This window comes from Eumetopias jubatus, unplaced genomic scaffold, assembly GCF_037043125.1.
Source record: "Eumetopias jubatus isolate StellerSeaLion01/CBP00866 unplaced genomic scaffold, mEumJub1_p1.0 scaffold_3, whole genome shotgun sequence".
Classification (NCBI taxonomy): Eukaryota; Metazoa; Chordata; class Mammalia; order Carnivora; family Otariidae; genus Eumetopias; species Eumetopias jubatus.
The window spans coordinates 8,291,780-8,318,835 of NW_028274809.1; the positions used below are offsets into that span (position 1 = coordinate 8,291,780).

General features: G+C 50.1%; 1 protein-coding gene across 9 annotated transcripts in view; it reads right to left on the reverse strand.

The window, feature by feature from the left end:
• The window catches only part of DIS3L2 (DIS3 like 3'-5' exoribonuclease 2), a 355,216-nt gene that overhangs the window by 25,365 nt on the left and 302,795 nt on the right, over positions 1–27,056 (reverse strand). For all 9 annotated transcript variants that reach the window (XM_088021501.1, XM_028105173.2, XM_028105172.2 and 6 more), the window contains one exon: positions 20,774–20,853. In XM_088021501.1, coding sequence (XP_087877627.1) covers positions 20,774–20,853 — 80 coding nt within the window. The remainder of the gene's footprint in view (positions 1–20,773; positions 20,854–27,056) is intronic.

Below are 27,056 nucleotides of genomic sequence, written 5' to 3' on the forward strand. Positions count from 1 at the left end.
TCTTTTTTGGCCAATGCTACTGCTCTACGTGTGGAAGCGCGCTGGCCCACCGGCTCAGAAGGGAGGGCAGGGCTTTCGGCAGAGCCATGGCCATCCTGACCCTCAGATGCCTTGGTCTGAAAGCCTGCCCTGGGAGCTGCCGCTCGGCAAGCCTCAGACAAGCCTTTCTAGTCTATCCCGAGAGGGTATTTCCATACTGAACTCTGAGTTGGGCAAAGAATGTGGGCCTTTTTTATGCTTACCCTGGTGAATTCCATATTGTCAGAAAAGTCTCAACAGTCTTGTTTGGTCAGTCCCTTGGCCAGCCCGACTGTGGTCAGGGCCCTGGGAGGGGCTGAGCCCTGAGACAGATCTGGCTTCCTGCATCACAGGCTGCCACTCCCTTGGCTCCTGCACACTTGCTGGCTGGCTCCTGGCTTCAGCCTAGCTCCCCCACCAAGTTAGGAGGAAATGGGCACCTCTGCTCCCGGGGTGCTCTTTGGGCCTCCTCTTGGGCACTGGGCACCCAGACTCTCCAGGACGGCTCCTGGGCCCCCCGCGCTGCGCCCTCTGCCGGCCACGCCCTAGGGCGCCTCCTGCGCTCAGGCGCACTGAGTTTTCAAGGCTCAGTTCAGGCTCAGAGCTCATCACAGATGGCAAGTGTCTCTGCTGGGGCTGGTTTTCCTGTCTGGGGACCAGGCCTCCCCCATCTCTGTATCCCATGGCCAAGGACAAGTGTAGGTCACAGCCAAGGGCATGTGTAGGTGGCAATAAAATGCTTGGGGAAAAAAATGAGGCATTTCAGAGACATCTGCTTGGTGCTCCAGAGAAAATGCTGAGGGGAAAATGAGGCCTGTCTTTGGAGGTGGAAGTGTAGACCGCAGGAGGGCCTAGGAGAGTGCGGTCCCGGCTCCTGCAGCTTCTCTTCAGCTTATCCCTGCCGGAAAGCAGCGGGTGGACTTGGCAGACAGAACCTAAGATGGCTCCTGCCGGCCGAACGGGACATGTTGAGTCCGCTCTAATGAAATTCCTACTCGCCTGCAGGTGGTTATTGCTTAGACCAGACACAGGGTGAGGGTGTAGCCAGGACTCACTGGTTGGTCACCTGACAAATGAATACTCTTGTCCAAAGGCAGTCCGCCTCACTCTCTCTAAATATGAAACCCAGCAGATTACCAAAAAAAAAAAAAAAAAAAAAAAAAAATCTCTCCTCTGGGCTGTTTCCGCTGAACTAACACTTGTCTTATCACCCACTGGGATGTGGTATGTTGAGTCTGGCAGAGGTCTTCATTAGCTAAGTGACTTGTAAAATATTGACCTACCGTTTTATGAACTAGGCTCTGAGTGGTTTAAATGGATATGTTCCTGTCCAGAGCCTCTGGGCTTCCCCAACATTATAAGGTCTCTGCCTGGGAAACCTCCAGGACACACCGAGGCACCGGCTCTCCCTCTGAAGGGTGGGTGGGGGCCAGCAAGGGGACTGTTGGTTTTCATCCCCCTCTCTACCCTCTGTCTCTGGGCCAACGAAAGCTCTCAGATACAGGCTGTGGGAAGACTTCAGCCCTTTCTGGGTGTTACCCTCAACTTGACCTTAGACCCAAGGCCAGAACAATCTGGATTAGGCCCTTTATCCCTCCAGGTGAGCTGGGTCAGTGGTAAGTCAGACAGTGAGGCCAGCAGATGTCAAAGCCTGACTGGATCCAATGGTTTCACTTTCCTGAGCTGCCACTCCAAATTCGTCTTGGGGAGCCCTATTTATCCAGGACTTCGAGAGGCTCTGAGAAGGCTGGGTACCCGGGATGCTGACCAGATTTCTGTGTCAGCATGGCCTTCTGGGAGCTTTCTCACAGGTAGCTTAGGCCAGGCCTGGGCAGCCATTCATGACTAAGAAGACCAATCCATTCCTCTCTCAGGGGAGAGGCCACAGCACCCAGGGCTCTCTGGCCTCAGCTGGACTGTCCCCATCTGGGAGGAGGCCCTGCTCAATGCCCTACAGGGTCCATGTAGTTCCCCGGCTGCAGCTGTCCTCCCATGCCCAGGCCTCTCGTTGCTCCGTGCAGCTACTACAGGGGAGAGGGATGGTGCTTCCTGGCCAATGGCATCATGCCAGTCCACTCACCGGCAAGTCTCTGTGAGGCTCAAACCAGGTCCTCCTATGTCACAGTTGTGTATTGGCGGTATTACTGCTAAACAGTCATTTGCAACCACAGAAAAGACGGGGCACTAGTTTCACCCGGACGTCCTTGCAGGCCATGTGCAGATCAGGGGGGTTCCAGTGCCAACCTCACAGAGAAAGCGGGCGCTGCTCCCCACTCTGAGGCCGTCTGCCCAGGAACGGCGACACTCAGCCTGCTGAGTGTGGAGGCAGTTCTGAGGAAGCAGCAGCCTGGTCGTTGTGAACGGAGGAAAGCCACCCTGTGCTAGATCCCCTGGAAGTATAGGGAGAGGCGTTCGGGGTTGGGGGGGCACAACCGTTCCCCTTCTGTCCATAATTCTCTCACCCCAACAGAGGCTGACAAGACAGAACACAGAGCCCTGATGAGCTCCTCTCCTAGCTCCTGTCCCCCACCCTCAGCCTGCCACCTGCGACAGAGAAACTGCCTCCCCAGGGTGGGCTGGGGCTCACCAGACCTTACATCGTGCAGGGCCTCCCACACTGACACCCCGGCATCACAGGCACCAAGCAGCATGGGCTGACCCACATGGGATGGGCACATCACTGGGAGCCCGCTCTCTGCACACTTCGAACACCTCCGCCATGGCCTTTGTCAATGCTCAAGAATGTGGTTTCAGATGCCCGTCTTCCCCACCGGGCTGTGAGCTTCAGGGAGGAGGGGCTTTCTCCTTGCCTGTGCTCGGTATGGTAGCCGGCACCAGCACAGGTCCAGCGAGGTTGGCTGGATGGTGTCAGGTCTGGGCTGAAAACGCCTGGTAACTGGTTTTCCAGGCCACAAAGCATGTGGGCAGGCCTCAGGGCCCCTGCTCACATGCTAGGGAATCTCCTCGGGGTCACTTTCTAGGTTTGGCAGTGGGAAATGACCATCTGGTATGTAACACAACTCTGAATATAGGGGTTTCCTGACAATTCCTGTGGTTTCCCCTGGTCTAGGCCATCTTTCCCAGGGTTCTGACTAGTGCTGGCCTCAGGCCTCCACAGAGGTGGAGTGCTGGTGTGGACTGGGAGGAGGGGCAAGGAGGATAGGGGCTCTCCCTTGTGGGCGGGCGGCTTCGCTTTCCAACCGAGCACGGCGGCAGCGGATCAGAGGTCTGAGGAAGGACGTTTGACCCGCGCTCCCACCCTCTACCCACGAAAACTTTTCCATCCCATTGCGAGGAGTTCGTGGGTCAGGAAGCCAAAGGCAGGGACCTGCCTCATGGGGCCCACAACCAAGTACTGGTTCTGAGGAGACAAATGGGTCCATAAACAACACAAGAGTTAAGTTTGATGACACTAGGAGCTGGAAAACACGCTAGGAAGGAGGCCCAAAGGGGTGAAGAATTCCTTCAGCTTCAGGAACGGAACACTGAGGAATCTGATGGTTTCTTAGAATGTTTATGACTCGGAAGCTGGTGGCCAGCTAAATGGTCTCTCATCTGCACTGAAGAAGAACGTGAAGAAGCAGATTTAGATTACACTGGAGGCGGTTAGCAGTAAGGAAGAGCCTCCCAACATGACAAATGCCCCAAATGATTCCGTTCACAGTTGATTTTAAAAGCGCAACCTTTTCGTGCTTCTCTGGAACTCAACCACACGTAATCTAGAACATTCAAAGCGCAGGGCAGAACCAGGAAACAAACAACAAACAAAGCCTGTGAGTGGCCAACACAGGTGTAGGAGCCCAGGCGTCCAACGTGACTCACGGGTAGTCCTCTGCTCCTCATCCGGGGCCCTTCCTCCTCCTGAATGACAATTCTAACCGCCTGACGCAGCTCCCTGATTCAACACCCCCACGGGGCCTCATGCTTCTGGATGGCGGTGGAGAAGTGACAACTGGTGCTGAATGTAATGGGAGACACACAGGCAGAGGGGGCAGGGGCTCAGTAGGTCGAGTGACAACACGCGCACCATAGAGCATTTAGTGTGGAGGGAAAGGGCACCGCGCAGCGTGCTAGACCTCGAGGAAAACATTTCTATATCACAATATAAACATTGTGAACAATCCCAAATTATTAGAAAGGGCCGTGTTTATGTCCAGTTAACACTCTTCAAGCAAACAGTAGGTGAGCAAACTTTTGGTGCTTGGAAGAACAAATCTCTTTCCAGGTGAAAATAATGTTCTAGAGAATAGATCCGAAGGTTCCAGATTGCTCAGACATTACGGTATTTACCTAAAGATCACAGCTGGCCTACCTCTGTATGACCAACGAGAAGATACCCAAGAAATGCAGTGTGAAGAAGCCAGGCGAGAGGGCCCCCGGGACACACAGAGCGGCGCCCCGGCATTCAGAGAGGGAGAAGGTGACAGGTGGGTGTGGGGCCACTGCCTCTGCGGGCCTCGCTTGCGAGTGCTCCCTGCAGCCCTTCAGTTACAGGGTGATGTGGGCAGGGTCCACAGCCCCAAGAAATGCACCACGTCCTCAGCCATCTCAGGCCACTCTCATGCTTGGTACTCATGCCCCGCTGACAGTCTTGGAATTCGGGGGCAGACGCTGTGTCTCCTTCATCTTCCACCTTGGAGTCTGGCTCGTTGGGCCAGGCACGTCCTTGGGGCAGACGTGGGGCAGCTCCAGGTCGGCAGAACAGTGCGTTCTGGGTCTCAGGGAGGCCTTGCTGTGCTGGGTTCTCTGAACAGCTGCATAAGTTGGCCACTTCCTGCCACTTGACTCAATGGCCAGGAGCTGGGAGCTTGATCTCAGTGGCTCTGTGAGACCTTTCCTCACCTGAGTGCTCGCCATTGAAGCAGTGTGCTCAGAAGACAGAGTAAATGGTGTTCAATTCCTCTTCAATAAATGTGGCAGCCTCTAAGTGATTTATATCAATTGATGGCCTTTGTCATCAAGCACAGCAATTCCTTCAGGCTCTGGAGGCTTCCTGCCCAACCACCAAGAAAAAGCCACAATGCCCCAGAGAGCCGGGGAGTGGCTGTGAAGCCAGATCAGGAACACTTCCCCACAGAGAGCATAGCCAAAAGCTTGGAGAGCCAAGCACGTTCTGGTTATCTGCCAGGCAGCTGTAGGAGGTGACAGCCACGGGCACCTTTCTTTAGGCATGGAGCCAACACGCAATCCTGTGGCTTGTTTTTTGTATGGGCTAACCTCTCCGAGAGTATCTCAGGCCTCTGCGGCCTGGGCCCGGGCTCTGGACTTCCACGTGCCCAAGAGAGGGTGTTTATGCAGAAGCACTTGCTACTCTGAGCATCCGAACACGCCCTAAAGTTTGGCACAGCACACCAGCATAGAGGGAGCTGGAAGTCACGCCCCACACGCCAGGAACTGAGTGGGCCTATTCATCAAACAGGGGACAGCCTGAACATCACCAGCCTCTTTAGAAGTCCTTGAAGTCTTGGAAAGGGACAGGCCTCCTTGGGTTTAAAAACTGCCCAGCTGAGCTATCCGCTCATAACAGGGGGCCAAAGAGCAGTCTTCCTTCCAGGGATGCAGAGAAAGAGACATGAGCTGTGCTAGAAAATTCTGAAAAAGGTATGGATATGGCAGGTAGAGATATCGAGAAAACAAATGTGCTAATTCTCTCTCCCTGGTCAAAGCATGTCACCACATGCTAAGAAGTATTTGGAAAAAAACAACTGAAGGGCTCCAAGTCACGCTGGATTGCTGTAGCCCCAGAAGGCTCCCCAGAATGTGGAGACTATGGTCCGTCACAGAAGATGTGCAAAGGGAAAGGCAAAGTTGTACAAAGGACATTGAACTCCAGAAGGAGAAAAAGTTGTTTGCTTAATGTAACCCTGTGTTAAATCAACCAAGGAAACATTTACTCTCTTTTATAAGGTCTTCAAGAATTTCAAAGTATTTAGTTTCGAGAGTTCTTGGTGTCCTAGAATTTTCTGTCTTGCAGGGAAATCTCCCGGGTCATCCTTGGGTAGTTATTTGGGCTGCAAAAGGAGGGGTGTGAGAATAATGGGGACATTCTCACTGAGGCTTGGGTCCAGGGAGACCCTGCCAGCCCCAGGGCCTATTTGGGTTTGGGTCTCTACCCTCCCTGCACTCTGCCTTCCCCTCTCCACATCTCAGCAGAGAAAGATTCTGTGTATCTGCATAATCCTCAAATTGGGACAACTGACACTACAAAGGGCTTAAGCATACACAGTTCTACCCCACAACCCAAGCCTCCTGACTGGGAGGAAAGCCCTTAGTCCCCACCTCCCACCCCCTGGCATCAGATAAGAGCTCAAGTGGCAGAAGCTGGGGGAGGCCCTGGCCTGGTGGGTGGCTCAACCAGGTGGCTGAGGAGAGCTGCAGGTGCAGCCTTTCAGGGTCTCAGGCAAGCAGGGGGGGCGCCTCTCAGCGTGAGACTCACAGCTGCCTGAGTTTGCACCCATGGCAACGGAAATCAGAGAAAGGTGGGATGGGGCAGATGACAGTGACATGAGGGGATTAGGAGGCGGAGAAAGAAAAGATGTTAAATATACCTGTGACGTAGTTTAATAATGCTTCTCCTGGAAATCTGTGACAAAATGATAGTTTTGTGACCTTGGGGGTTTCACATTCAATATTCTAGCAGGCAATCTGGGAGGGGTGAGAACAGCTTGGGCCTTGGGTCTGACACATCCGTTTGAACCCCCGGTCAGCTATAGGTCCTTCTGTAAAGTGGACAAGGCGAAACCTTCCTCACAAAGTTAAAATGAGACACAGTCTTGGGATAAACATCAGTTTCTATTCTCTTAAAACATGGATTCCATTCGCCTCGCTCCTAGCCTACAAACCACCACCGCCACATTTCAACCTAAAAGTATTTCCACACTGAAAGCTCATCTTGGGGGAAAAGTAAAATCAAGTGTATATAAAGGGTAAGATTTCATAATCTTATGTGAGTTTGTGGTAAAAAGTCTCTCTGAGATCAGGAACAAGCCATGGATGCCTGCTATCATCACCTCCATTAAACACTGTACAGTGCAATAACGCAAGAAAAAGAAATACATGGTGTGAGCATCAGGAAAAAAAAGTAACTCTTACTACTTGTAGATGACATGACTGGGTATATAAAAAATCAAAAAGGATCTATAAACAAATTATTTGGCTTTAATAAATAAATTTAGCTTGATCACTGGATACATGATCAATAAAAATAAGTTGTACTTCCATATATCAGCAACAAGGAAAAAAGGAAATTTATAAATACCTTTTAAAATAGTATGACAGGGCGCCTGGGTGGCTCAGTTGGTTAGCGACTGCCTTCGGCTCAGGTCATGATTCTGGAGTCCCAGGATCGAGTCCCACATCGGGCTCCCTGCTCAGCGGGGAGTCTGCTTCTCCCTCTGACCCTCTTCCCTCTCATGCTCTCTAGCTCTCATTCTCTCTCTCTCAAATAAATAAATAAAATCTTTAAAAAAAATAAAATAAAATAGTATGACAAATATCAAATGCCTAGGAGGAATCTAACACAAGATGAGTAAGACTTTTACATAGAAAATTTTAAGACGGTATTGAGAATTAAAGAAGACATAAATAAAGAGCAGGATATACCATGTTTGTGGAGTAGGAGACTCAGTATCATAAAAGTATCATAAAATCCCAAAATGGTTTGTGGATGCAAAGCAATCTCAATGTAAATCCCAGGAAGGTTGTGTGCATGTGTGTGACGACTGACGATTTGACTCTAACATTAACATGGGAATGGAAAGGGCCAAGAACGGCCTAGATGCCCTTCACGGAAGAGGAACAAGGTGGGATGTCTAGCTCTCCTGGAGTTCAAGACTTTTAACAAAGGTACAATAATCGAGACGGTGTGGCGTTGGCACAGAGCAGACATACAGATCCACAAAGTGAAACAGAGTGTGGAAACAGACCTTTGACAAAGGCATGGTGTGGCAGTGGGAAAGTCTCTTCAACAAATGATCCAGGGTCAATTAGATAAACACATGGGAAGAATGAAACTTGCTGTACCATATTCAAAAATCAATTCTGGGTACATTATGTAAAATGGAGAAGGTAATACAATAGAGCTTCTAGAAGATACTGTAGGAACATGTGGATGGTGAATTTTGTGTCAGCTTGCCTGGCCAGGGAATGCCCAGATTAAACATTATTTCTAGCGTGTCTATGAGGATGTTTCTGGCAAGTTTATAAGCATCTGAGTCAGTGGAGTCAGTAATATAGACTGTCCTCCCAAACGTGGGTGGGGATCATCCAATCTGCTGGAGGCCTGAATAGAACAAAAGGCACAGGAAGGAGGACTTCATCCCTTTTTCCCTGTCTCATTGCTTGAGCGGTGGGACATCTTAATCTCCTTTTCTCCTGCCCTCAGACTGAAATTTGTGCCATCGACTTTCCTCGTCCTCAGACCTTCAGACTGAGACCTTCCACCAAATTACCACCAGTTTTCCTGGTTCTCCAGCTAACAGACGGCAGATCATGGGACTTCTCAGCCTCCATAATCGCATGAGCAGATTCCTCATAATAAATCTCATTTTATATCAGTATAAATATATTGATATAAATATAAATATAATATATTGGTTCTGGTTCCCTGGAGAACGCTCATACAAACAAGTCTTTAGGATTTTGATACAGATTTGCTAAATGGGATAGAAAAGAATTAACAATAAAGAAAAAGATTGGTACACTGAACTATATTGAAATGAGGAACCTCGGTTCATTAAAACTCCACCAAAGAGAGTAAAAAAGCAAGCTACTGAGTAGAAGATATTTGCAACATGTATAACCAACAAAGGACTCATGCTGAGAATAGAAAGAACAGATCAACAAGAAAACCAGAAAACCCAGTAGAAAAATCTGAAAAGGCACTCTACTGAATGGACAATAAACATGAAGTCTCACACACTGCTGGTGTGTTAAACTGGTACAACCACTTGGGAAAAGTGTTTGGCAGTGTCCACACAGTGGACATTTTTTCTATGATTCGGCAACTTCACTCCTAGGTATATACTCAGTGATTTATAATAACCCCAAATTGGAAACAGCCCACTGTTGACTGAATCCTGCAGACTGGACAACGCGTGATGGATTCACACAAAGTCTTCCAGCAATGAGAACGAACAGACATGGCTAGATGCAGCAACAAAGATGAATTCTCACAAACATAATGCTGAAAGAAAAAAATCAGACACGAAAGAGTATATGGAATGATTCCATTCATATGAATTTCAAGGCTAGGCAAAACGAATCTCTAGTGTTAGAAGTTATGATGGTGGATTCCTTTTGGGAGGAGAGGGGGGCATGAGGGAAGCCCCCAGGTGCTGAAATGTTAATTTCTTGGTTTGGGTAATACTTCTGTCAGTGTGTTCATTTCTACTATTCCTTTGAAGTAGATGCGTAGGATTTGTGCACTTTTCTCTATGCATGGCATAGTTCAAAAATAAGTTTTACAGGTGAGTTTATTGTGAAAATCTGTTTTCCAGCATGTGCATTATGGAAGAAAACAGTGGCATGGAGTCCCCTCCACGCTGAGACGTGGATGAGTGTGCCTGCGTGTGCACGCTGATGTGTCTGCACAGTCTCCCCACTGTTGCTGGCTCCCACACTTTCTCACTCTGATCACTTCTGGCCTCAGAAAGCCAGCAGGAGGGGCGCCTGGGTGGCTCAGTGGGCTAAGCGCCTGACTCTTGGTTTCAGCTCGGGTCATGATCTCAGGTCTTGGGATACAGCCCCGCGGCCAGCTATGTGCTCAGGGCGGAGTCTGCTTGAGACTCCCTTGCTCCCAGTTCATGTGCTCTCTCTCTCAAACAAACAAACAAATAAATAAAATCTTAAAAAAAAAAAAAAAAGAAAAAGAAAAAGAAAAAGAAAGCAAGCCAGCAGGAGCGGAGGAGCTTGTGATTTCTGTGCTGAGCACCCTGGCCCAGCAGCATGGGAAACCTCTGCTCGGGCAGCTCAGTGCTCCAAAACCCAACTTCAGGCCCCTCCGTCCCCCATTCTCTCAGTAGGCGGAGAAAGGGTGCTGACTCCCCACGGCTGATTATGAGTTTCTCCCTGCCCTGGCCACCTGTGGCTTGCACTGCATCTGTGGGAGACTGGGTGACGGTAACCCAAAGGTAACATAAGCAACCAGGAGGCAGGCATGCTGACCCAGGCCTTGCTGCCTTCCCTGCCCTCAGCACCCCGTGTAGCTGAGCCAGGTCCTGCCTCCGCCATGTGTCATGTGGCCGAGAGCGTATGCCAGGGAGAAGGCTGCTGGGTCCACCTCTTGTGTAGAGCTTGACCTTGGGCAGGCACCACTCAGGGAATGGGTTTCCCTCTCTATAAAATGGGAGTGTTCATCCTGCCTTCCTGTTCTGTAGGGAAAGCTGAAGTCAAATGCACCCTGCATTTTTGGCATCCAAGGTAGGGAGGCTGTGTGGCGGGAGGTGGCGGGAGGGCCCAGCGAGCCACCCACCACCTCTCTGCGTGGTGTGGAAGGGGGAGGAGCGTACCCCCCACCGATCACCATCTTGACTGCAGCAGCTTGAGCAGGAGGGGCGCCCACGCCGCACCAGGGCCCCACACCGAGGGCCGTCACGGGAGCGGGGAGCTCACACCTGTGCCACGCGGCCCGCTCTCACCTGTTTGCTGCAGCCGCAGGCCTGCTCCCATGAGGTCACTCCTGGCACCTCTCTCTGGTTGCAATGCCTCCAACTTCCCTCCTCTCCCTGGATTTCCAGCTCCCCTTTCTCCTAACCAAGGGCTGCCCCAGGAACAAGAAAGGCTTTCTTCAGTCGGACCCAGCAGGGTCTGTGGGAGGTCTGGGGGCTCTCAGGTAACGTCACTGCTTCGCCTGAGGACCTGGCATCAGGGCCGAGGTGCGGACACAAAGTGTCACTTCCAAAGCACCGGGAAGTGTTGGGTGTTGGTTTGAAGTTGTCAGGGCTGCTGGGAAATACCTCCTCTGCTTATTTTAGGTAAAGGAAGAGACCAAGAACCAGGCAGAGGGGAAACGAGTTATCGGTGCTTTATCCAGGAGCCCCTTTTCTCTCGCCTGCCCCAGTGTGGCAGCCGGGCTTCTTGGACCTCCTGCCCCAGGAGCATAAATTACCTTCCAGCTGGGCTGCAGCCTCTCCAACCCACCACTGTGTGGGGGCTGAGCCGCACTTCCAGTGGGCCGCTCCCAGCTAGTGAGCAAGACTCCGCCAACGGGTGACTTTAGCTCGATGACTTCCTGTAGGCCTGACGGCAGCCTGAGACTCTCCCGAAGCAGTCCTTCTCCTCCCCCCTCCTCTGCAGGGGCCAGACTGTCTCTCGGGCCCTCTTCTCTTCTAAGGTTGGCCCGGCATCTGCCCTGTCGGCAGACCTGAACCGACACCAGGAGTGCCGCGGCGGGTGTGAGAGTTTGGGGCCTGCTCACTCATTACCTGGCAGGCAAGGGAGCTGCGCTTCTGAGTGCTACGTGGGGCATGGAGAGTCCCTGGCACAAAGGGGCGGCCCCACTGGTCACAGATTCGCCGACGGTGCCCTGGGAAAAAGCTGTGGCTTGACGTGGTGTTGATTCGAGCACGTGAAAGCCTGGGAGGTGTGAGGTCCACCAGGACTGTGAGGCTGGCTGTTACTGTGAGGTGTGCTGACGCTCAGCAGAGGGACAGTGACAGAGGGAGTGCCCCCCACGACCAGTTAAAGGTGAAGTGGGACAGCCACAGGGGCCTCCTTGGCAGCTTGCAGAAAGGTGGCCCCCTCTTCCCTCAGGACGCTAGCCATGCCCCTGTGCTGGAAGACACGCACAGATCCCTCCTCTGTCCCCAGGAGTGTCCCCTACCTCCTTTTCGGGCTGCCAGGCCCCTGACTAGGGCTAACTGCCAGTATGATAGTCCTGCTGGGGGTGTGCTGGGCCTGATAAGGGAGGACAGAGATCATATAAGAAGAGTGAGACTTAGCCAGCAGGATTTGAGGGGTGTAATCCAAGGGGCCAGGAGATGAGATGAGCAAGAATTCATGGACTTGGGATATTTCACGGGATGTGCAATTTAGCGCCCTGGCAAAGACCCGAGAGGGCAGGGCACACTTGCTCCTGGGGTGGTCCTTAGAGGCCCAGAGACAGTGATAGCTGAGGCTGAGGGAAGTGGAAAGGCATGAACTGCCCTGGCAGACAGCAGAGGAAGGAATAAAGAGGTCGAGGGAAGGGGCCATGCTGGAATGGATTACCGAGTTCGGAAGACCCAGCAGAGGCCTATGTCCTGTGGGAGCACCTATGGGACACTCCTTCACCGGGGTCATCAGCAATGCACGAGGGAGAGGGATACCAAACCATTAAGGAGTCTGTTGGTACCATTCCTCTGTGGGCCAGAGAGGCAGTCACAGAGCTGGGTTCACTAACACTCATGGGCATGACGGTGTCTGGGGTCCTAGAGGCTCGGGTAACATGAACGACCTGCACCAGCTACTGCCAGGATTCTTCAGACTCCAAGTGCACAGGGCCCAGCAGATGAGAGGAGCAGTCACCATGGGGGGCACCGTGGGCGGGAAGGGAGGGACAATCCACCCGGATCGGAGGACGGGCAGGCAGGGAGGTGTGTGGAACCCAGGGGAACTTCCTGGTGCTCCCCTGCCCCACTGTGAACAGACATACAGACATGTGCCAACCCTGGCTTGAGAGGGATATGACAGCCAAGGGCTCAGAAACCTCACGATGCCGGTTCGGGTCAAACCACCGGCTAAGCTGCCAAGACCTGCTGAGGCGCTGGCTGAGAAGAATTTGGGAGGGACAGTGGGGGAGGGGAGGACAGCAGGGACCCCAAGTTCTACTCCGGTGGTGGAGGCAGGAGCTTGTCTCATTAATTTCTCCTTTCAAAGCTCCTCCTTGGGAAGAGAGGCCCCCAGGAGCCACAGAGGAGCCGTCCCCCGCAGTGGAGTGCAGAGGCAGATCTGTGCAGTACAAGGGGTGGGCTGGGGCTGCACGAGAGGGCCTGGGTCACCCTGAGCACAGCAGGGCTCTTGAGGCAGGACGGCTCCCATGGGTGTGAGACTCCCACAATAAGCGAGGCTGGTTCGGACGGGCCACTCTACTGGCCTGGCCTAAGCTTTCTTGGAACCATGCTGCAGGCTGAGCCTCTGCCTCTGGCCCTCCTTTCCTTGCCCCCTCCTTCACAGGGGCAGGCTGGGTCTGCAGCCTGTGCCTGCTCCTGTTTTCGCCCTTCATCCCCCGTACATCTCTCGCATCTAATCCTGTCTGGGAGGCTACTTGTCAGGGGACCTGAGCTCACCTGGCACGTCCTCCATGATGAAAACAAGAGAACAGAAAGAATGCCAATGTGATGCTAAGCTCTGCCCCCTGGGTCTGCTCTGACTGTGCCAAGAGGGTCCTGAGACCAAATCAAGGATGCTCAGCAGGCCAGTCCCCCTGGGCAGGCCAGCATGTTGGGAAGCCCCCAGGTCCAGAAAGCGCTCTGTGCTCAGGGGCTGGGGGAAAGAATCCAGGTTGGGTTGGCAGGGTCCCAGGGCCCTGCCTCAGCCCTGACTGTTGCCAGAAAGGCCAGTGACCTGAGTGATGAGGTGCCCACAGGCTGTGGAGAGCAGAGGACGTGAGGACCAGCACTGCCCTCTCCTCTGGAAGGCTGCAGGGTTGCTGTCCTTCCACAGGGTTTACGAAGGTGGGAAGGCACTTCAGTGGAGGAAAATCAATCCTGCAGAAAAGCTTTCTTAGACACCTCTAGATGTGGGCTATTTGATATGGGTTTCAAGGTGCCAACATGAGTCATCTAGCCAGTCAGGAAAACACAAAAGATTTGGTTTCATTAGTTCAGCAAACTAACCTGTCCCAAGAGTGAGATGGAGGTGGGGGGCTGCCTGTGGCGTCCAGGTAGTCTCCGGACCAGGGTGAGGCACAGCTGCCTGCAGCAGAGGGCACTGCAAAGCTACAGCCTGGGTCTGCCAGGGCCCAGGGTACAAGCCACACAGGCGGGTACAAGGGTGAACACCATGTCCAGTAACTGTTTACTTACACAGCCACATCACACATCACTTCATGCCATTCTCCCCCGAGCCGGAGATGTATGGTCATCTTCATATTCCTAACAGAGAGGCTGCATCCCAGAGAGGACAATGACCAGCCCCGGAGCAGACTGGCCAAACTCAGATTTGTGATGACAGGCCAGGAGCCCATCCTATCACACCAGGCTGTCTGCTCCCCCAGGGGTCCGCAAGGATTGGAAATCCCAGAATTTCCCAGACAGCTTCTAGGGCAGATCTGCCAAGGACAGGCTAGAACCAGAACCACCCTCCTCCTCAAGATTTAAGCTGCGGAGAGAAAGGCAGGTGGTGGGAAGGCACAGCACGGGCTTTGGAATCAGCTCGCACTGGGGTAAAATCCAGGCTCTGCTCTTGACCATGGTGTGACCTTGGGCAGGTTAACCACTCTCTTTAAAAAAAAAAAAAATCTGTAGAATTATGAATATATGATCTGTCTTGAGTGGTTGTGGAGCTAGAAATAACCCAGGCAAGCCCATAGCCCCATGTTGGTGATTTGTGGGCATTCGGGAGCTGGTGGCTCCTATCACTGTTACGCTGCATGGATCAGAAACTTGAGAGGTCACGAACAAAGCGTCTGGCATATTTAATGCTCGTCATAACTGTTACTGTGCCTCACTATCAGGCAAAACGCAGCAGGCAGTTGATGTAAATAACTATAATCACTACTATATTTATAGAGTTAAATCAAATTTTACAGTTTCTTTCTTCTACATGTTAGTTCTTCAGAATTCATAAACTATCCAAGGAGACTGTTTTCCCTGATGTCAGGAGCAATTAATCCTCATCATAATCCTACAAAAAATAAAAAGTGAAGGCTGGAAAGAGATCTGACTCCCAGGAGCCAGGTTCCCTCTCTGAAGTTATGTCCCCCACCCACTCCCTTCCTCAAGTATTGTGTGCCAGGTCCTGGGCTAGGCACCAGGGGCACTGAAGTGAACAAACAAGGCCCTGACCTTCCAAGGGCCTAGCCTAGTGGGGTAGCAGCAGGTGAACCAATGTCTGGACTTCAGCTGAATGCTGAAGAACTGGACAGGTGACGTGCAGGACCACGGAGAAGGGACACCAGCTCCAGCCTTTAGTGACGGTTGTGAGGGGCTGGGATGTCTTCCTGGAAGAAGTTTGTTAGGGGCTGGGATGTCTTCCTGGAAGAAGTTTGTTAGGGGCTGGGATGGTTTCCTGGAAGAAGTAATACTTAGCTAAGAGTGGAAGGACAGATAGGGGCTACCCAGATGGGTGGGGAAAGGGCCATGGGAAAAGAGCGGGGTTCTAGAAACAAGGAACAGCCTGGTCACACAGAGACACATCGCACACGAGAGCCTTGAGGTGGTCTGGGGGGGGGGGTGGAATACAGGGGATGCGGCAGCAGATGGGGGCCCGGCCCCTTCCACGAGCCCAGGGCTTCGGAGGGCCGCCTGGGTGCTCATTCAGCTCTGTAGTCTCAGTGCCCAGTACCATACTGGTCCCTAGCAGAAACTCTCAGGACACTTGATGAATGAGTGAGTACTCAGATTCGCATTTTAAAAAGTTCATCCAGGGGCGCCTGGGTGGCTCAGATGGTTAAGTGTCTGCCCTCAGCTCAGGTCATGATCCCAGAGTCCTGGGATCGAGCCCCGCATCGGGCTCCCTGCTCGGTGGGGAGTCTGCTTCTCCCCCTGCTCATGCTCTCTCTGTATCTCTGTGTCTTGAATGAATAAATAAAAAAATCTTTAAAAAAAAAAAGTTCATCCAGACTTCTGGTTCTGACAAGATGGTAGACTGAACTGATGTGGACCTCTTTCCCAACACAAACACAGAGAAATGATGGATGAAATATATGAGAAGAACCATTTAAATATAAAACTGAGCATGAGAGAATAATAGGAAAATTCCCAGTTACCTGAAATAAAGAGGAAACTAAGTCAAAGCCAGAATCTTTATCCTGGCAAATGGAGCTGGGACTATCAAACTCTGATACAGTTACAGGTGCTGGGATTTTAATGCCCACAGGAGGAAGAAGACCTGGCCAGGGAAACGGATCCGAGAGTCAGGAATCCAGGAAGGGCTGTTGGTCTTTAAACAGGTACTGAAAGGCCTTTCTAACAGCCCAGAGGAGAGTCTGTATGTGGTGTGGAGCACAAGTTTCTCTTCTGCAGAAAGGAGATCCCAAGCCCACACTGCATGGGTGGGTATAGAGGCTGAATACACACTACCCGGGTTCTGGGAATCCTGAGCCAAGAGGTTCACACCAAACTAGCCAGGCCTCTGGAACTCCTGGGGTCTTGGCAGAGCAAATGCCAAAGTGATGAACACACACATCCTCAACCCACAGCTCCCACGGTGAAAACAATCCCGACTTAAGATGGTCTCCTGACAAAAAAAGAATGAACCACATGAAGAAGTGAACGACAATGACAGCAAGGCAACGGACCCAACACATGGGAGAGCTAGTACCCTTAAAACCAGAAATAATTGAACACTTTGAAAGATGCTACCCGTGTAATCAAACTAAACGAAACCATAAAAGGAATAGAAATCATAATAAAAACTAGGACACTAAAAACCAAAAACTAAAAATTAACAGGCTGATTTTAAAAAGCTCCAAACAGAACTTCTAAAACTTAAAAATAAAACCCAAACCCTCACATTCGGAAGGAGTATTAAACAGCTGATTATGAACAGCTACAAGATTAGTAAACTCACAGGTGTTCTTGAGGAAGTGCTGGAATACGTCACTGGCAGAAAAGGACATGGAGTAAAAGTAAAGAAAGACAGAATAACATGGCAGGTTTCTAACAGGAGTTCTAGGAAAGACTGGAGAGAATCAGAGACAGCAGAGAAGAATTTCCAAATGGAAGAACGACACTGAGTCCCCAGCAACATAATAAAGATGAACCTACCCTTAGACTGACTGCGGTAAAATTGCAGAATGCCAAAGTCAAAAATCAGGTCTCAAAAGCAAAGAGAGTGAAAAGCCATGCAAAGCTCCCTCAGGCGGCAGAGGGGACAGGCTGGAGGTCAAAGAGCCAGAGGCAGGGAGAAGTGTGCCAAGTAACTCCCCATCCCGGGCAGTGGGAGGAGGGTCATGGGGATGGAGACAAGGGAACATTATGGACAAAGTTCTCCATCCGTGAGGGGTACAACGGTCCACACAGTTGCTCGGAAGTCAGAAGCAGCTACTTTCCTCTTCCTGGTCCCCACAGCCCTCGACTCTCCCCACTGAGAAGCGTGAGTCCCCCAGCGGGGCTGTGGTGAGGTCTGCTCTTTACACAAACTTGAGGCCCTGGAGCAGGTGTAAGTCATCTTTTGTGCCCCAGTGCCTAGCACAACACGTGGTATGGGGCGGGGGCCTACTGAATGCGTCACTGACTTCTCATGAATCACTTATTCGCTCTTTGTGGCCTATTCCTTGCCCTGCGAAGAGATCTCCAAGTCCCAGTTTGAGAAATGACTCTCAGTCAGCCCTGGATTCACTGGATTGCATATTAAAGGCAGTTGCAACAGAAAAAAAGAAGGTCCCTGGTGGAGACTGGTAGCACCTGTCAGTGTCGTGGGGAGAGGCCTCCCAACTCTTAGGTGCAGACGGGACCAGCTTTTGGGAGGCTGAAGGCATAACTTGAGTGGAGAGCTTTACTAATCTAGCTAGAGACACAAGACACAAGACACAAGAGGGCAGCTTCTTTCTTCTAATGACCTTGGAGCTTTAAGAATGTTTACCTGAGAACCGTGCCCTGCAGGCTAGAGGAGGCAGGGTCCAAGCCTGGCCCGATATCAGATACGGACGAGTCCCAGGGCCTGTCCTCCCTGGAGCCCGGGGGGCAAGTATGAGCCCCTTCACGCAGACAGAGAACAGGATGACACGGAGCCAAAAATCGAGGTTATCAGGATGTTTCCAGGGAAGGAAGCTGAGAAGAGAGTCCAGGGAAAATAAAAGCAGAGTGCCTATTTTTAGGGCCACTCCATTTGAAGGGAAAGACCACTGGGGAGAACTGTCCCAACAGTCTCAATACTTATTCACAACACTTTCTTCACTGACAGACTGAATTTGGCAGAGCTAAATATTAAAATGACTATGAATTATATTGTGGGAAATACCCAGGTAAAAGTAGCAGTTTCAATAATCAATTGTACCAAACTAATCTTCAGAATCCAAGCTAATTTCTTTCATATGGGGAAACTTCTCGCTCTGGTGCTCTTGCATTCATGTTACTTGGCTGAGGCAAGATAGACTCGTTAGGGCCTGGGGCGAAACAGCCGCCATTTCCCGAACACCACTCTTACACCAATACTGGGATTCAGGCCCTCTAGGGGAAATGACCCTAAAAGTGAACAGAGGAACACACACAGGGCAGAGCCCAGGGGAGAGCAGAAAGTCACAGTCAAGTTCATGGGATTCTCCACACTTCACTTCACAATTCACACGTGGGCAGAGGAGGTGGCCTTTAGACAGAGAGCATCCCACACAGCTAAGGGCTGTCGAAGGCATGTGCACCAGCCTCTTCCCTACTCATGGTCCGTTAGGTGCAGCCACAGCTCATGGATGCAGCCTTGCAGGCACTGAGAAAACAGAATGGAAGTCATGAGGTAATTTTTCTGTTTGGAAAGGAGAGGCAATCCACACTTACTGTGGGCACTTTATGTGCTAGGCTGTGATGATGTCTTTAACATGTCATTCCAATCCCCAGGACCGTCACTCCCCCAGTTATGGCAGAAGGTCTCATTAGTCCCACTGTTCTTAACAGATGAAGGAACCTGAGGCTCAGAGGTTAAGAAATTTGTCCACAAATTGATAATGAACCCCAAGACTGCCTCTAGCAGGACAAGCAGAGAGGGGTCACTGACATGTTTGATTGCCATAGTTTCCCAGATCGTGGCTCCTATTCAGTTTCCTATACAAATGCTTTCCTTTGCATGTCTCTGGGGGCCAAAGCTTATCCATACTCACAACCCCTAACTTCTCGTGTTACATTGCTTATTCTGACAATATGCTAGGAGTTGGGGATCAGGCCAAGAAACAGAGCTAGGCTATTTTCTCCTCTCCGCTCCAAAGATTACCTAAGTTGTTGTCACTGCACCTCTGAACTGCTAAGATGTGAACCCAAAGGAAGGCAGGCCAGTGTCGCCCTCCCACCGAAGGAGAAGGCTGCCAACCTCTTTCCCAAAGAGCAGGGAGTCGGGCCAGAATTGGAGTCTGTCAACACCCCTGGGCTGCAAGCTCCGTCTCTACCACCACAGTCTGTGTGCGTGGGGCTGCCATCCACTGCCAGCCAGCAGGCACCGACCCAGGGAGACAGACAGGCAGCTTACGGCTGACATTTCTCTGACTCCTTAGCGATGCGTGCACCTGCCCCCAAGGGACTCACTCAATGGTTCCCACCAGTCCCCGGACCCGAGAAGTCCAGCCCTACTTCTCTGCTGAATTCGGCATCATGAGATGCCGAGATGGTATCTCTGACACAACAGCCTAGAAACCCTGCAACCTCTAGAAACAGTGCCATCCAAGAGGACAAACGATGGTGTTAAGGGCGCTTAGTCAATCTTTCCTAAATGATTACTTCAGTAGAACTGAGGGTACACAACAGCTTACTACGGCATCCTCTAAAGATAAATGACAAACAAGAGTAACGCCTTGAAAGTGATATGAATGGAGATTTTGGTCAGGAAGGCGCCCGGTAACCCATTCCCCCCCCGCCCCCCCTCCGCACCAGAGGGAGTTCTTCAGGAAGACCCAAGTTTCTCTTCTGGAATGTCAAAGATAGTTCCACTGGCATGTGCTTATTGGATTCCTTCCAGTGGGTACCATTAAATAGCTTGCATATTTAAACAATTAGTCCTCAAGTCCAGGTTGGGACTGTCCCTGTCACTGACTGGGGTTTCCAAAATAGCGATGCGGGACCACAACTGTCGTTCATCTACTCTCTTCTCAGAGCGAATGTGATCATGGTGACTCTTCCTCACGCGGCTGTGGCCAGTGACCTGCAGCAAGTTCCGTCCATTCCCTAGACTTCAGCTTCTGCAAATACACCCGTGATAACAACGGAGAAGACTCTTCAGGGTGCTATGCGGATGACACAGGACAACAAGGGTAACGTCCCCAGGGGTGTGCGGACGTCCAGCGGGGGCTCACTGGTAGCTGCCATCATCATCACTGTCACTGTCATCAGCAGGCACGCGCTGTGTCACAGACAGAACCACACGGGGGGGCAGTCTGTGGTGAAGGCAAAAGCTGCTGTAACAGCCTGCCAGGTGCCGCCTTCCTAATAATAAGATCACCAACTTGAATCCCTGTAAGTACCCAGAAGTCCCCCAATTATAAAATTCACAAGGTAGACTAATGCAACAAAACCTGTTCACAGAAGGGCAGTCAGACAGGACAGCACAAGACAAAGTCACACACAGTGAACCAAATCAGCAAGTGTGGTATCGGAGACGGGCAGTGGCGGCGGTGGCGGCGTGGGGGCGGAAGGGGGTTCCCCTAGAGGAAACTGGAAATCTGGAAAGGAAGGTTTGCTTCTGAACAGACGCCTAATACCTCCCATACGAGTACTTCAAGTCCTATATTTAGGAGCCAAAGAGATTTTACAGGAGAAACAGTTTTGTGTCAGCTATTTCCCAGTGGAGTCGCCCAAAGTGTGATTCCCTTCCTGACAAGCCTTTGTCAGAGAATCCCGCTGTGAGAGAGCTCACAGGTGCTCCCCCCCGCTGTGGGACAGGGCGAGGGGATGCTCTTTCCCACCGAGTGGCTTACTTGTTGCTGTCGCGGTACTCGTAGATGTGACATCCTTGAGGCAGTCCGGTCTCGTGATCCAGAGTGAAAGCAAGTTTTAGCTGCAGAAAGAGAGAAGAGAGAAAGAATGAAGTCTAGGCAGCATGTACTATTCATTCTGGCCACTGAAATGAGGAAAAAGTCAAGCAAAATACCATTCCCTCCAGCTGACATGTGGCAGAGAGCCCAGGCCTGCCACCTTGGGGAAGAGCCACATCTTACAGGGACTCTGTCATCAGTGGGGATTGTTAGGGGGACTCTACTTACTCATCCAGCATGTGACCAATGATTTATTAGGCATTTGCTTTGTGCCAGACACTGGGCTAGCTGGTGGGGAAAGAACAGCGTAGAGAGGCAGAGAGGATCTTATTGTCTGGTCGAAAAGACAGGTATCAATCCTGTACCCACATAGATGAGTGAATGAATGCATATCAAAACTCCAATTAAAATAGGTTCCCTGAAGCAGGAAAAAGACTCCTGCGTTTCTACAGAAGTAAATAACCTGATCCAGACTGGCAATGAGGGAAGGAGGAGGGGAGGACGGGGAGAGGAGAAGGTTCTCCTTGGCAGAGAGCACAGCATGTACAGAGGCCCTGAGGCAGAAGTCCGGGAACTGAAGGATGGCTGGTAAGCTGGAACCCAGCAGCTACAGGGGACATGGTGGGCAGTGATGCTGGAGAGGGAGGCCGGGGCAGAACACGCAGAACCTGGCTGGCCACATTAGAATTTTTGACCTTACATATACACAATGGAATATTACGTAGCCATCAAAAGGAATGAGATCTTGCCATTTGCAACGACGTGGATGGAACTGGAGGGTGTTATGCTGAGTGAAATAAGTCAATCAGAGAAAGACATGTATCATATGACCTCAGTGATATGAGGAATTCTTAGTCTCAGGAAACAAACTGAGGGTTGCTGGAGTGGTGGGGGGTGGGAGGGATGGGGTGGCTGGGTGATAGACATTGGGGCGGGTATGTGCTATGGTGAGCACTGTGAATTGTGCAAGACTGTTGAATCACAGACCTGTACCTCTGAAACAAATAATGCAATATATGTTAAGAAAAAAAAAAGAAGAAGAAGATAGCAGGAGGGGAAGAATGAAGGGGAGTAAATCGGAGGGGGAGATGAACCATGAGAGACGACGGACTCTGAAAAATAAACTGAGGGTTCTAGAGGGGAGGGAGGTGGGGGGATGGGTTAGCCTGGTGATGGGTATTAAAGAGGGCACATTCTGCGTGGAAAAAAAAAAGAAATTGTTGTGGAATAAAGATAATATTTTTAAAAAGGCAAAAAAAGAAAAAAGAATTTTTGACCTTTACCTTCACAGCAAAGGAAAGCCTTTGCTAAGGAAAGGGTGGATGACATGATCAAAGTTATGTTTTAGCAAGACCCCGCTGGCTACTGGGTAGAGAACAGGCTATAGGGGTGACAGCAAAAGCAGGAGTCATGCAGGAGGCTACCCAGCAGCACAGGTGAGTGGGGCTGGGGGCTGCGGGGGGGGGGGGGTTGGGAGGGAAGGGTGTGCGGGGTGGTGAGAGGGAGAGAAATGGACACTTTCAAGACCTACCTTAGAAATACCATATGATCTCACTCAGATGTGGAATTTAAGAAACCAAGCAGATGAACAAAGGGGTGAACAAAAGAGAGAGGCAAACCATAAAACAGACCCTTAACTATAGAGAACAGACTGAGCATTGCCAGAGGGGAGGTGGGTGGGGGATGGGCTAAGTGGGTGATGAGACTTAAAGAGGGCGCTTGTAACGAGTACTGCGTGTTACATGTAAGTGATGGATCACAAATTCTACTCCTGAAACTAATATTACACGATCTGTTAACTAGAATTTTATTTTTTAAAAGATTTTTTATATATTTAAGAGAGAGAGAGAGAGAGAGAGAGAGAGAGAGAGAGAGAGAGAGAGAGAGTGTGTGTGTGTGTGTGTGTGTGTGTGTGTGTGTGTGTGTGTGCTGGGGGGGAGGGGCAGAGGGAGAAAAGAGTCCCAAGCGGACTCCACACTGAGCATGGAGCTCGATCTCATGACTCCGAGATCAAGACCTGAGCCGAAAACAAGAGTTGGACACCCAACTGACTGTGCCACCCAGGTGCCCCTAACTAACTAGAATTTTAAATAAAAACTTGAAAAAAAAAAGTAAAGTTTTAGAAGCAGAGTTGACAAGATATGCTGATGTTAGGGAGTGGTGAGATTGGAAAAGAAGAAATCCAAGACGGTTCAAGTTTTTGATCTGAACAATCAGGTAGGTTCCACTGCTGAGCAGGAAGACTGAATCTGGGGGTGGCCAGAAAGCCAAAAGTTTGGACTTGTTAACTTTGAGGCACTCAGTAGCTTTCTCTGATTAGGGATGATCAGGAACAAGACTCTGGTAATGAGGTCTTGGTTTCTTTCTGGATTCCTGAGGGGAGAGCTCAGGTGAATGCAGAATTCCTTCTGTGTCGCCGGGAAGCCAGAACTCAGGGAAGTTGTGCATGTCCTGCTAGAGCTGAGGTGGTTACGGCAGCTTTAACATTTCTAAACCTAGAGCCAATTATTAGATTTACAAATTCACCAGGTTTTTAAACTGCCAGGGAATTTTAACTCAAATTAACTGCACATTAGAAGGATACATTATTGTAACTTTTTTTTTTTTTTTTTTTTTTTTTTTTAACTGCAAGGCTGTTAACACAGATCTGCATCATTAGATGCTGGAAGATTTTTCTCTTCCTGAGAGGGAAAAGAGCTCGTAGGAATGGCTTGTCCTCTTACTGACCCAAATGAAAATACAAAAACAGAAACAAGCCCTTCTTCACCATCATGAAGCCAGGAACTTCAAGTCAAAGGCATGTTTTCCCTACAGAACCCTGCTTGGACTTTCCCAGCCCTCTTCAGCAAAACAGAAAATAATTGTTTTAAAAATCTCTTAACTATACCATTTTCTCTTTACTTCTCTCTTTGTGGCTGAGGCCAGGCCTATACTCATTTCAAATACTGCTCTGCTTAGAAATTTTCAAATCTTTGGCTCAGTGATTTATGAATTTATGGCTTAGAAAAATCATCATAAATGTAAGAGGAAAAGTTTTTTTGTGAAATTGTTCACTTCAGTATCGTTGATTGGAAAGACTCTAAGAGACCAGCAATAGCAGAGTGGTTAGGTAAATTATACCACAGTCACATGCAAAATAGCAGCCATTAAACTGTTTATGAAGGATTTTGATTAATCTGGGAAAATATCTGGGTTAGCTGGAAAAAAGCTGGATGCATACCTGATTATAGCCCAGGAAAACTATGTAAAACAGAACAGAACAAAGACCACATAGAAGAAAGACTGGAAGGAACGATGGCAACAGTGTTCCTTTCCTTTCTTTGCGTTTTCCAAATCTTTATGATAAATACGAGGAGCTACAAGCCACGGTCCTTAGTCATGAAGGAATTAGGGGAAATTTCATTCTTGAGGTCAAGAAACTGTGTAAATACCAATTCAACACTTAGGTGAGTGAGTAGAAGCGGTGATGGGGGTGGGGGGAGGGAATGGGACAGAAGAGCACTCATATTTACTGAATGGAAAACTCATATTTATGGAATGCCTACCAAGTAAAGGCTCTCCTTTACCCTGACCACAACCATTTGAATTAGGTATTATGATTTCCTTTTTACAGGGGAGGAACTTGAGGCTAAGAAAGGTGAAGTAATTTGTCCAAACCACAATTAGAATTTCAGCTAAAACCCATGCTCTTTCCACCTCACCAGAATTACAGGACTCGGTGATGGTGTGGATGTGAAGCCCGCCAGGGAGGGAGGTGTCAAAGATAATGTTTAAGGTGCTCTGCCTTGGGCAGCAGGGCAGATGGTGCTTGCTGCTACTCATTGTGACAAGGAGGAATGGCGGGTTTGGAAGGAGAGCTTGAGTTTACTTTGGGAGTGCTGATTTTAAGGTATCTGAGAGGCATCTTAGTGGAGATGAACAGTAGGCAGCTTGTATAGACCATTCTGAATTTTATAGGCAAGATTGTCATCTGGAGGTGCAAAATTTGGAAGCCTCTGGATGGTAAGTAAGATGGTGACCAAAGCCACTGGTGTGGATGAGAACACCCCCAAGAGAATACGTAGAGTAAAAATGAGGTCTTTGATAGCACAGCTGGATTTTGGAGCAGTGCAATGGAAGTTAAGGGCAACGGAGTTTTGAGTTACGATGTTACAGGAGCCAAGACGAGAACGTATCTCAAGGAGGGAGCAGTCAGCAGCATAAAATCCTTCTAAGAGGTCAGGTAAGAGAGGAACAAGCATTCAAAACAAAGAGCCCATTGGATTTAGCAACAAGGACTCTCAGGAGGGTGGTGGGAGCAGAGACCAGGGTGTGATGGGTGAAAAACGAGTAGAAGGTAAGGAAGTGGGGATCATGAGTAATTTTAGCAAATCAGACGGTGGTGGGGGAGGGAGGAGTCAAGATGAATGGATTGGAACGGGACCGGACAGGAGGATGTTGGCTGAAAGGAAAGCGTATCCTAAGACAACAGGCTGTTTAAATGCGGATATAAAAGAAGCACTACAGAGGGCAGACTCGAAGACAAAGGAGAGATGGATGGAGGTAACTAAAGAGTCAAGGTGGCCGAGATGACTGGAGGGACGAGAAACCAACCAACACACAAGTGGATGACCCTTCCTGCACCGGAGCAGTAGGGAAGGCTGGGCAGGGATGCAGATGTATCTGTGGATCTGGCGGATGTATGGGGGGGAGGGCAAGATGGGGGATGGTGGTGGTTTGGAATGTTCCAGTCTGATTTTTGTTCTTTTCTGAGAATTAGGAGGTCAAATAATCCACAAGGAATGGAGGGTTTGGTGAGGGAAGGAAAGGAGGTTGGAGGAAAGTGATGAAGGCTTGAAATTGTTTCTTTGGAGAACAGGAAAAACCATTGACCAGGGAAGAGCATGAGGGTTGCCAGGGAGCATTAACGGTCCAGCTGAGGCCACAGGAACTGAAGTTACTGTAGCAACCATCTGCCCAGATGTTGATTTTTTTTTTTCTAGCAATTTAGACATTGGCATGAAGAGATGTAGGTTGGTCCAAAGCTGAGCATTTGCCAGGAAGGTCTGAGGGAAGAATAATGGAGCAAGGGAGTAGAGATATGATATTGGCAACAGATGGGCGAGGGATTCTAAGGGGGAACAGGCAAGAAATAAAAATGAAAGGGGCTGAGTAGAAGAAAACAGAAAGATCTGGGTGACAGATGTCTTGTTTGGAGCTAATATTTATTGAGCATGTTATCAGTCCTTAATCCTCTATTTAAAGAGCCCCGTGAGGTTGGTTCCTATCCATCTGTTACACAGGAGTTTTAAGTATTTTTAGCCCAAATTAGCAAATCAGTCGCAGAACTAAAGTGTGAGCCACGTTGCTAACCACTGGACAACACTGGCCTCCTGAGTCTCCATGAGGTCAAGGAGAGGAACTGTGAGAGTCACTGTATGAGGGAGGGGGAGGCACTGGAGGCTGTGGTCGGAGAGTCAGTCCTGTCTGACCTTGGAGATGGGGCAGTCAGTCTCAAGATATGAGCAGAAGCCAAGGAATGGGGAGAACTGGAAGGTTGGGGTGAAAAGGTCCTCCATGAGAGGTCTGAAATTCACCCAGGATGATAATATGATGTTTCCCAGACAAACTAATCCATTAAGTGTGTCACTACGGGGGTTCAGGAGTGTTGGTAGGTACCCACTATGTTCAAAGTTCAATACACGAATGAAGGAGTCCAGGCAGCCCGTGCAGCAGACCTAGATACATATCCAGCAGTCCTTTGCTCCTTCCCAATGACACCCTACATTTATTCAGCTAGTTACCCTCTCACACAGGCCACGGAATCCAGGGGGAAGCAGATCCAGTTTCCGGGTCCGGGCCTGACCGTTCTAAGGTAACCTCGTACACCTCTCAGTAACTGATCAGGAACCCAAGCCAATCAGCGCCTGGCATTTCCTGGCCCCAGGAACTGGTTCAGGAAAGGACATGTGACCTAACTGAAGCCAGTGAGATATGAGGGGATGTTTGCTGAGTGCTTCTGGGCATGAGGGGCCAGAGCTGTTGCAACAGCTTGCTCTCAGCCCGAGAAGGAAGCCAACTCACAGAAGAAGCAGCCTTTAGAGACCCGCAGAAGAGCAGAGCCAGAGCCTTGGTCAAGCCATACCTGGTCTCTGCCGGCCTTCTAGACCTCTACTGTTCTTCTGTAACTGCACATCATTTCTCTCAAGGACACAGACACATAATAGGTCTACCCACTTCTTTTTTT